At 33.7% G+C, this 11,158-nt stretch overlaps 1 protein-coding gene across 2 annotated transcripts; it reads left to right on the top strand.

Moving 5' to 3' along the window:
- Positions 1-3,671: 3,671 nt before the first annotated feature.
- On the top strand, positions 3,672-10,983 carry LOC147504823 (protein ULTRAPETALA 2-like). 2 transcript variants are annotated; one of them, XR_015193141.1, is made up of 4 exons: positions 3,696-4,263; positions 5,665-5,986; positions 10,387-10,501; positions 10,604-10,742. XR_015193141.1 is itself a non-coding variant. In XM_086557543.1 (3 exons), exons 1-3 carry the CDS (start codon positions 4,047-4,049, stop codon positions 10,785-10,787), a joined length of 723 nt encoding a protein of 240 aa, XP_086413669.1. In that variant the 5' UTR covers positions 3,672-4,046; the 3' UTR covers positions 10,788-10,983. The 2 variants fall into 2 exon arrangements, 1 of the variants encoding a protein (XP_086413669.1); XM_086557543.1 differs by lacking the exon at positions 10,387-10,501 and having other exon boundaries at positions 3,672-4,263; positions 10,604-10,983.
- Positions 10,984-11,158: the final 175 nt, after the last annotated feature.

Here is an 11,158-nt window from a genome sequence, read left to right on the forward strand (position 1 = left end):
TTAATTATTCTTTGAGTTTAGTTTAATGTAGTACGTTGCATCCAGTTTCCAATTTCTCATTAATTATTCTTTGAGGTTAGTTTAATACAGTTGCATCAAGTTTCCGATTTCCCGTTAGTTATTGTTTGAGGTTAGTTCAGTGCAATTGCATCCACTTTATGATTTCCCATTAGTTATTCATTAAAGTTAATTCAGTACAGTTGCATCCAGTTTTTGATGTTTCATTAATTAGTATTTGAGATTAGTTCATTGCATTTGCATCCAGGTTCTAATCTCCCGTTAATTACTCTTTGAGGTTAGTTCAATATATCTGCATCCAGTTTCTGATTTCACGTTAATTGTTTTTCTAGGTTAGCCCGATAGTTTACAATTTCTATACAGTTTGACATATATGTAAGAGTCTGTTTTTATAAACTCATTTTCGTTTTGGGTTCCTAATTACTCATGTGAAAAGGCTAAAAAAACAGATATTTATGTTTTGAGGTTAATGCGATGTAGTTACATCCGACTTCCGATTTCCAGTTAACTATTTTTTTTAGGTTATTTCAAAGTATTTGCATCCAATTTCTGATTTCCTGTTAGTTAATCCCTAATTTTAGTTTAATGCAGTTGCATCTAGTTTTTAGTTTTTCATTAATTATTCTTGGAGGTTAGTTCAATGCAGTTGCATCAAATTTCCGATTTTATGTTAATTGTTCTTTGAGGTTAGTTTAATGCATTTGCATCAAGTTTTCAATTTCCCGTTAATTATTTTTTGAGGTTAGTTCAATGTAGTTACATCAAATTTATAATTTTCCGTTAATTATTCATTTAGGTTAGTTCGGTCACGGTTTCATCCATTTTTAATGTTTCAAGCAATTAGTCTTTGAGATTAGTTTGTTACATTTGGATCCAGTTTCTGATTTTCCGTTAATAACTCTCTAAGGTTAGTTCAATATATTTGCATCTAGTTTCTGATTATTTATGCTTTGAGGTTAGCTCAATGCAATTATATCCGATTTTTTATTTCTCGTTAATTATCCTTTGAGATTATTTCAATACATTTGCATTTAGTTTCTGATTTCCCACCAATTATTCTATGAGGTTAGTTCAATGCAGTTGCATTCGGTTTTTGATTTTCTGTTAATTATTTTTTGAGTTTAGTTTAATGCATTTGCATCCAGTTTTTGGTTTCCCATTAATTAATTATCTGAGGTTTGTTTGATGTACATACCGTTTCCAATTTCCCGTTAAATATTTTTCAAGGATTTGCATCCAATTTATAATTTCCTGTTAGTTATTATCTGACGTTAGTTTAATGCAATTGCATCCAGTTTCCGATTTCTAGTTAATTACTTTTTGAGTTTAGTTTATTGCATTTGTATAAAATTTCCAATTTCCCGTTAATTACTTTTTGAGCTCAGTTATGTATTTGAATCCATTTTCCGATTTCCTTTTAATTATCCAATGTGGTATGTAATACCAACTTCTACTGATCTATCTGTAGTGTCCTTGCAAACATGGCATAAAAATAAATTATGTTTGATTTACTATGTGGGATCATCGAAGATTATCCAGTTCTTGATTTCCCATTAATTATTCTTTAAATTATGCATGACTCACTATGTGGAATCTTCAAAGATTATCTACGAATAGGTGTTGTTATATTAATTATTCTTAAAAATATTTGCAAATATGCAGAACTATTATATATTAATATTATATTGATCACTCATCTAAATTTCTTATAACGTGAAAACCTCACTCTCCATTAAAAAAAAAAACTCACCTTTGATAAAACCCTTCAACTTCATTTTGTTGTTTAATAATAGAAGTTTGATTGAAGTTTTGTAAGATTGCTTAATAAGGTGAAGTTCATATATATTGAAGCTACTTGAATAGCAAAAGTTCCCAATCATACGGAAAGAGATAAGATAAACATCATTTTAAATACAAAATTATACTTATCGAGACATTCCCACAACATATAACCCAACTATGTTTTGAAGCCGGTTAGTTCAATGCATTTGCTTATAGTTTCTGATTTTTCGTTATTTATATTTTGAGGTTAGTTCAATGTAGTTGCATCCAATTTCCAATTTCCATTATTTATTTTTTGAGATCAGTTCTATGCAGTTGCATCCAGTTAGTTTATGATTTCTCGTTGATTATTATTTTCGGTTAGTTCAATACATTTGCATCTAATTTCCAATTTCCTGTTAATTGTTCTTTGAGGTAAGTTTAATGCATTTGCATCTAGTTTCTGATTTCCGTTAATTATTCTGTGAGATTAGTTTAATGCATTTGCATCCAGTTTTCGATTTCTCATTTATTATTTGATAAAGTTGCATTTGTATCTAGTCTCCGATTTCTCGTTAATTATTATTTGAGGTTAGTTCAATGAATTTGCATCCAGTTTTTGATTTACCGTTAATAATTTCTTGAGGTTAGTTTAATGTATTTGCATACAGTTTATTTTTTGAGATTAGTTCAGTGCAATTGCATCCGGTTTCGATTTTTAGTTAATTATTTTTAAGATTAGTTTCACGATTTGCATCATGTTTCCAATTTATAATTAATTTTTCTTTGAAGTTAGTTCAATGCAATTAGATCTAGTTTTCGATTCCGGTTAATTTAATCTTTGAGGGTTAGCTCAATGCATTTCCATTCATTTCGATTTTCCGACAATTATTTTTATGTTAGTTTGATGTATTTGCATCCAAATTTTGATTTTCCGTTAATTATTCTTTGATGTTAGTTTAATGCAGTTGTATCCATATTCTAATTTTCTATTAATTAATTTTTAAGATTAGTTTAATGCTTATATTTGCATACAGTTTTCGATTTCCCGTTAAATATTATTTGAGGTTAGTTCGATGCATTTGCATCCAGTTTTCGGTTCCCCATTAATTGTTTTTTGACATTAGTTTCATTACCTTTTACAAATCACCTATTTTTTAGCTATTTTTTTTATTTGATAAAATATATAAGAATTGAAAATACACTTAAGCTCTCAAAATATAAGAATTATAAATACACTCAAACTCTCCAAAGAGATTCCATATATATGAGATTGTAGGTTATTAGAAAGACTATTTTTTATATTAGAGTGCATATATGAATTTAGAGTATCAAACTGAATATATTCTTAATCAAAATCTGTCGTTCATACTCATATTTTTCTCGTTTTCTTTCAACAATTGTCTTTCCGTAAGAATATCACTCGCGAGTATTTTCTATTTCTTGTCATGCTCGAACAAACATGTCAGAATCCAACTTAGCCAGCTGCATTCCTCACAACCGTTTCAATTATTATTATTTTTTTCTTTCTTTTGAGCGATATGATATTCACTTCGTAGAGGTAAAATATCGAATAATCATTTTGTAATATTTACTAAATCTTTGGCAATAACTTAAATCAAACTAAAATTTCTTTAGCCATTCACCATTTACTTAAAAAAACAACTTTTTCAAATTTCCTAATGAGAAATAGTGATTGTTCCACATTAATGACCCGAGATCCAATTTTTGGTATTTTGGGCTACACATAAACATAAAAATTGTAAAAAAAAGAGTACACAGTACATGAGAATCGAAAGGGGTTAAAAAAGTACAGTCGCCTACTCTTTTTTTTTTTTTTTTTCTCTCTTCATGTCATATCATGCAAACTAGGTCCCACAAGAGCCAGCTTTATTTTTGACTTTTTTGACATATTTACCCCTCTTCCCCAAATATCCCATGACAACAAGTCTTCCCCTATAAAAATCATTTTTTTTTCTCTCTCCTCTTCTTCTACGTTTTTCTCCACTGAATCACTCACTAGTTGTGTTTTTTCTCTCTTGGGGCGTCCTCATTTATCGGTTTTTTTTTTTAATGTTTTTCAGCTTTTAAAACATTCAAAAATGGTTCTTTGAGGTTAAATGCAGCATACCCATCCCATTTTTTCCATGTGTTAGACTTGCGTTTGGTGGGCATTTGTTAGTTTTATATATATATATATATAATAAATAAAATTTGTTTTGAGGAATAATCTAGAAAGTGGTAGAGAGGTGAGAGGGAGAGAGAAAATGGAGAAGAATGGGTTTGAGAATAAAAATGGTGTCTTTTTTATGTTTAGTGATGAACAGTTGAGAGATTTTGATGGGTTTAAAAGATGTGAAGATTGTGTGGAAGTCACTTGTGGTTGTACTAGTCAACGTTATGGTGATGCTATAGGGAAGCTTAGTGTTTATCCTAATGGTGAACTTTTCATCTCTTGTCAATGTACTCCTGGTTGTGAGGAAGGTTTGTTTACATCTTTTGGACTAGTTATTTTTTCTTCTTAGTTTGGAGTTTTCGATGTTGGGTTTGTTAGTTTCATGCATTGCTTGGTTTTGTTGGTTTTGATTCTGTATTGGAGTTTATAAGCTTTTTGCATGATGTCTGTTTTCTTATATTTTTTGTACTTGTAAGTGTATGTAGTTTTGTCTCAGTGATGAAGATTCTTTTTTGAGAAGAAGCGGTATAGAGTTGTCTGGGTCATATGTGATTGTTTCTGGTTCATTTGCATGAACTTGGTTTTTTATTCAAGAGAGCTTTTTTGTGTCTGTTTAAGATATGTGAGAATGTGAGATGTTCTGTTGATGAAAAGAGGTCCTGTTAGGTCTTTTTCCTGCTCTGGGTTATCTAGTATGAGTGAACAAGTGAATAGCTATGCTACATTTGGGCTGCATGGATGTTTTCTTTGGATTTCATTAGACTCTTCAAGTCCACCTTGAAACTTACCCTAATGCAAGATTCTATTGTTGAGTATGGTTGTTTGTACTACCTGTGCTTCTTGATGAATTTTTATGTGTTAATTCTCTTCTGTTATGCTTTTTTGGGTGGAGGATTGTTGATAAAACTAAGAAAGTTCATCCTTGGAGGCATGAGATACTGATTTCTGGGAACTTGATGAATACACAGGCTTTTGGCATGTATATGTTGTTGTTTCGTTTTTTCATCTGTGCATCATATGGGTTCTCCTATAGATTTTTAGGCTGATGGTTTGAAAATTGGACGAGTGATAACGGGATAACCATATGCTGTCTGTAAGATTCCATAAAAAGAGAAGGTTTCTTAATGTTATATATACTTTAGAATTCTGATCTATCATAGTGGCTCTCTGCTAGACTGATACTTTCAGAATGCACAGAGATATTTCCTCTTACCTTCACTTTACAAATGCGATTCCATTTTAACTGAAAAACTTGCAATATCTAAAACCTATTGATTACTGTAAACAAGGAAGATCTCTTTTCTGTTAATAAACATCTATTGTGAACTAGTGATTGTTAAAGACCCTATATTTTTCAGTAATCTAGTTTGATGACCATTTACTTTTTATTATTTTTACAAAATTAATCTCAAAATGAAAATTTTTCCGGCATGATCTGTCTAAGAGTAGGACACACTACATGCTGATTGGATACCTCTGCATTTATGCCCTTTGTACTGCAAAGGTAGGGGGAATGCACACTTTGTGTTGTGGTACATATTGGGGCTCCAGATAATAAGAGACACCATGAAGTGTTGCATCTGTATGTTTTATGGATTAAAATTTACTAAATGTTCCGATTGTATTTATATGTATTCACATAATATACTACATTGCCTTGAGTTAAGCATTCTTCTATGTTTGTAATGAATGATGTTTCTGATGTCTAGATAAGTTGACTCCTGGTGCTTTTGAGAAACATTCTGAACGAGATGGTGCCAGGAAATGGAAAAATTATGTTTGGGTCATAAATCAAGGGCAGAAGGTTCCAATCTCAAAGACAGTGCTGCTAAAATACTATGACCAAGCACCAAAAACTGGTAAAGGGTTTCGCAAGCCACATACTGGACCGGGTCACCGTGATGAGTTTGTTCGCTGTATGGGGTGTAATAAGATGCGCAGGTTTCATCTTAGAACCAAAGAGGAGTGTCGTATCCATCATGATGCAACACTTAATAGCAATTGGAAATGTTCTGACATTCCAAATAACGAGTAAGCTTCTTTTCTTCGCTCATCACTTGCTACCTGCTTCATTTTTCTAAAACGAACTATATTCATGTTAGTATCAACAAGTTATGAGTCCATGTTGTAGACTTTGTGAGATTCTTGCTTTTGTCACGACTTGCTACACGGTAAAACGGGATTTCCCTGTTTTTCCCATTTCTGTGTTACTCACGTCACCAAACTTGTTTTACTTATTGTTGTAGCATCATTTGTTATCCTGTATTAGTTCAGTGCTGTTTTGTTTCTTCGTCAGGGCTTAGGTTCAGACATATATCTGATTCACCGTGTAATACATGCATCACAAGTAACGTCATGTATGACTTGTATAGTCAAATGGGAGTCTAATCACAATTTGTAAATAGCACTATGTAAATAAAAAACTACTATCTGGAAAGGGCATTCTTTTTACTTTTGTGTCAGTTTATAATATTGATATAATTGGATCCATACTAGAATTTAGTTAGTCCTTTGGTATACCTTTATGGTGGATATTTGATGTTCAAGCTGTAAGAGGGTTAATAGATAAGAAACACCAGGGAAGACATGCAGGATACTGTAAATTGGTTACTAAATAGAGAATGAAAGTTCTGGGTATTGGCAACTTCTTGATTTAGAAGGAAGTAGTTTCGACAATCCTGCTTTGTCCATAGATCATAGTCAATACTAATATGTGCTGTTGCAATGCAGCACAGATGAGTATGAGAATGATGGTGGTGCTTTATAATAACCTGAAGGAATCTGTGTTCTTCCTCTTCTAGTGGACATCAGCCAATTAACTTCAGTGACATCACTACTGAGCCTTACCGTCTAGGATCTAATAGCTCAAGGTTGTTTAATAGTTCTCATTTAAGACTGCATCAACCTCTGTGAAAGTGTCTTTATTGGATAGTCTAGTACTCTAGTTATTTGATCTTGTTCCTCATATTGTTTATGATAAAATCCAACTTAGAATTGGGTTCCTAGTCCTTTCTATGAGAGAAAATTCTGTTTAATGATCAGAAGGTAGTTGGTTTCTTAGAAACAGATTCATCTTCTGGTAACCACTAATTAGCGATACAAAAAAGTAACTCCGAATAAGAGGTGGTTCAAGCTTGCCACTTAGCAACCTAAAGCGTCCAATATGGGCACTGCTCCCGTCCCCAGGTCTCACTTTAACGCTTTTAATGCTTAATTGGCAAAAAAGTGCGCACTCAGAATTTGAACTCTAAGTACTAAGCTTATTTAGTGTACTTAAGGTGGCATTCTAGATGTTTTCTGTGTCAAGTATGACTCTTTCCATTGTGTTTGAGACAATAATAGTATTAAATAATAACAAAAAAAAAAATTTAGTGCGTCTAACATAAAAATACATTTTCCCATACATTGTAAATGTACGTTTTAGACATACATGAACTTTAATATGGCGTAAGGTCTACGTGTTTATTGATAATCTCCTTGACGTAGAAAACAGAAGCATATACTAAAAACAATTCTAACTAAAATAGGACCATGATCTTCCTGTGGTCGAACTTTTGACAGTGGACGACACACAGTTAATGGACTTTATGTTCAGATGGGATTCCTTGCTCAGTCATCCATGGAGACAGTTTCTTTGTTATAGTTTCTTCTCAGCTGTAGTTTTTTCATGTATTGCTCATGTTCGACTTTCCCCTTGTATTTTGGTGAGATATCTCATCCTACAGAGTTAGACATTATGTTTATATACATTGTTCTAAAAGTCGGCCAAGGCAGCTGCCTAGGCAGTGCCCAGGTCTAAAATCAGAGAGAAAATCGATGGGCTAATTAGTCGGGAGTAGGAGGTCGTAGGCGGGCCCAATTTTGTTTTGTTTTTGTTTTTTCTTTTCTGTTTTGTTTTGCTTTGTTTTTAAGTCTTTTTGAATGTGTAAGACTATAAAACAAAGCGAAACAGCCAATATGGTACTAAAACCCACTAGCGCTTAAAAGTCTAAAAGATAAAGAACAGACCATTCTTTTATCCCTTCTCTGTCTCTCTGTTCACTCACTTATTGTACTACTGGTCTAGTTGATAGCTTCATTTTTGTTTGTTTGAATTATGATAAACGTTGGTTTGGAGATTCCTCTTCCAATATAGTGGTTTGCAGTCCACTATGTTTTCTGTCCATCTCAATACCATAGTTTGGTGCTCTATTTTACACCCTGCCCCCTTCCTCTTCTCCAGTGGCATCTCTAGTCATCGTCTGTCCGTTATATATTTCAAAGAACACAAAAGGCAAAAGCGGTAATAAATAGTGCTCCGAACAGGTGTGTAATTTGAAATTGAAATTATCAGAAAGTCTCATATTCTCTTCTGAAGAAGGGGTTAAGAGCTCAAAACTAAGGTTTTTCTAGAAACTTGAGCCCATTTGGGAGTAAAACCATTTAAACGGGGTTTTTTTTTTGTCTCATACTCTTGTGCTTCATTTCATGCAATTCCATGAAAAGTAGATAATATCTTGTGTATTTTCCCTAATTTCTTTTCTGTCTTGAATCTATCTCTTATTAAAGCCTTGTTGCTGACTGACACTTGGTGAAAGCTGCCGCACAGTATTGTTCCGAAACCTTAGAAGCTCAGTGCAATATAGACCTCACATTGAAGATTTTCACCGAAAAAAATGATTTTTTTCTTCTTCGTAATAGTCAAGCGAGGTTGTTAGAGAGGTTCCCTACCTCTTAAAAAAAATAGAAATAAAATAATAATGATTTCCACACAAGCTTTGGAGCTATGGATTGATTTCCCTTTTGTTGAATATAAATTGGTAAATAGAAACATTTCTATGGATATAATGTATTTATGCTTAAAGCATTATGGTAGAACTAAGCTAGGAATGTATTCAGTGTGACCCTGTAGGAAATTTAGTTCAAGTGTCATGATTTTAAAAGCGAAGCTTCATTAGAAGTGATAATGTGGGACTGGAAAGGAAAAGTAGTCATATTGAGGGAATTGTGGCTTCTTTGGAGGAAGTAATTTTGTCCATTAAAAGCCTTTTATTCTTCTGGTCTTGGTCAAAGATCTTGAGGAAACTAGTAACATTCCTCTTTAGCAATTTGTGTGTAGATGGGAAGACTTTTTGAGTTGAGGCTTTTGTGTTTCGGAGCTTTGTACATGCTCTTTTTTTTTGGTGGCCGTTTCTCTTGGAAGGATACCTCATCCTACTTTGTCTATAATTAATAACATATCTATTTAGTGAAAGAAAAAGCATCATTAGAAAAGGGATGGTGAAGTATTAGCTAGATGGAGTTGGATTGTAGCCTTTTAATATATGCTATAGTTGATTCTGGATTCCCGGGATCACAGGACGCATTTCAATTTTAAGCTACATTTAGATAAAAGGTGTCCAGGGTTGAGACTTGGGAGGTTGGGCCCAAGGTCTTAGTACCGATTCCCATCTTTACCGGGGATAAACAGATTTAAGGGGTTTAGGGAGGAAAAAGTTCTAATTATCAAAAGAAAAAGACACTACATTTTGTTAGTTGTTGCTTTATTGTGCTGCTTCTCTTTCTTTTGAATGTATAAATCCGTAAAATGTTATTTAAATGTGCTTTTTTGCTTGTCAATGATGTCATGCTTCGTGTGAACTAGAATATGCATCTCTATCTTCGTTGCTCAGGGAGCAGGAATATATTAATATTAAAAATTCTCTAACTACAAGAACTGGATCTTACTAGAGTCTTAGCTCCCTGAAAGAGCACGTAGCTACATTCACCAGTCATTAGGAATCAAATCTAAAGTATGCTAAGTAAGGAGACTCCCGTTAAGGGATTCATGGAAGTCTCCCTTCATACATCTCTAGAACATCCTAACCTCATGGAAGTCTCCCTTCATACATCTCCAGAACATCCTAAACTAACTCCCTATAGACATGTGATAGTAGTAGACTATGTAACCTCTTTGTCATCACCTCCACCTACTACACATTTGCCAATGTATCTCACCAGAAGTAAATGATGCATGAGCATTGATGACATCATGCTGATGTCATCCTAATATCAAGATGGCTGCCTCCTATTTCTTAATTAGTTATTAGTTGAAGAATTAGTAACTAGTTTCTATTTCATTAGTCTTAATTAGTACACCATATTCCTGAGTAGCCAAATTCCCACAGTGCCACCTAGTACCGCACCTCCACACAGATCTTTAATAACTGAACTTCTTTTCTTCACTAGCTTTACTTCATTTTGTGTGTCCTGTGGGTCCCATTTATTCTGAATTTGCTAGCTGCTAAGCTCCAGAGTTGCTTGGCAAAGGGATACTGCCAAAGCAATTGTTTAAGACTATCAGAATTGTTTCTGCTGACACAACACATAGCTGCAAGTGCAACTTTTCTTTGGACATTATCTTTCTTTTCTTTTCTTTTTGTTCATATTCTGTACTCTATTCTATATTCTAGTGAAAACAGAATAGGCATCTCTAGTTTATGAGAGTTCTTCATGTTTTGACCTGGGATGTGGGCGATTGAATTAGTCACTGAATTATGCTGACTCCCATTGATTAATTCATACCTGGTGAGAATAATTGCTTTCAGACACCATCAATATATTTAGTTCAGTTCTCATTTCCTGCAAAAGACACTTATGAACAACACTTGACTATTCTTGCCTTTCCAGGATGACATGTGACCATGATGAAGAGAGAGCAAGTCGCAGAGTGTACAGAGGTTGTTCTCGGTCTGCAACGTGCAAGGGCTGCACCACTTGTGTTTGCTTTGGATGCAACATCTGTCGATTCTCAGATTGTAGCTGCCAGACTTGCATGGACTTCACAAGCAATGTGCAACCAAGTCCCGCATAACTACCATAAGCAAGGTATTGCCTTGTTTGACATTATTTGGTGGCTGTCTCTCATTTGGCACTTATTAGGGCCCTATATTCCATCCACATATCTTTGGACATTTTGTTTCCATATTGACATTGGTTCCTAGTCATGGGATTTTTTTCGTGTTCTTGTGACTGGAATTTTAATTCAGAAATTAATTTTCTTCTTTCCATTCTGGATTTATTTGGGTGTCTAATGTGGTATTCATCTTATTTACAAGGCCTTAAGGTTTTGCAAGTTTCTGTAACTGTATTACTATAGTGGTGATTACTGATGACTGATGACCAAGGACCAAAATTTCCTGATGGTAGTTCAAAAGCCAGAACTTGTAATTGTTTTGCTTCAAC

This window comes from Coptis chinensis, chromosome 4, assembly GCF_015680905.1.
Source record: "Coptis chinensis isolate HL-2020 chromosome 4, ASM1568090v1, whole genome shotgun sequence".
NCBI lineage: Eukaryota > Viridiplantae > Streptophyta > Magnoliopsida > Ranunculales > Ranunculaceae > Coptis > Coptis chinensis.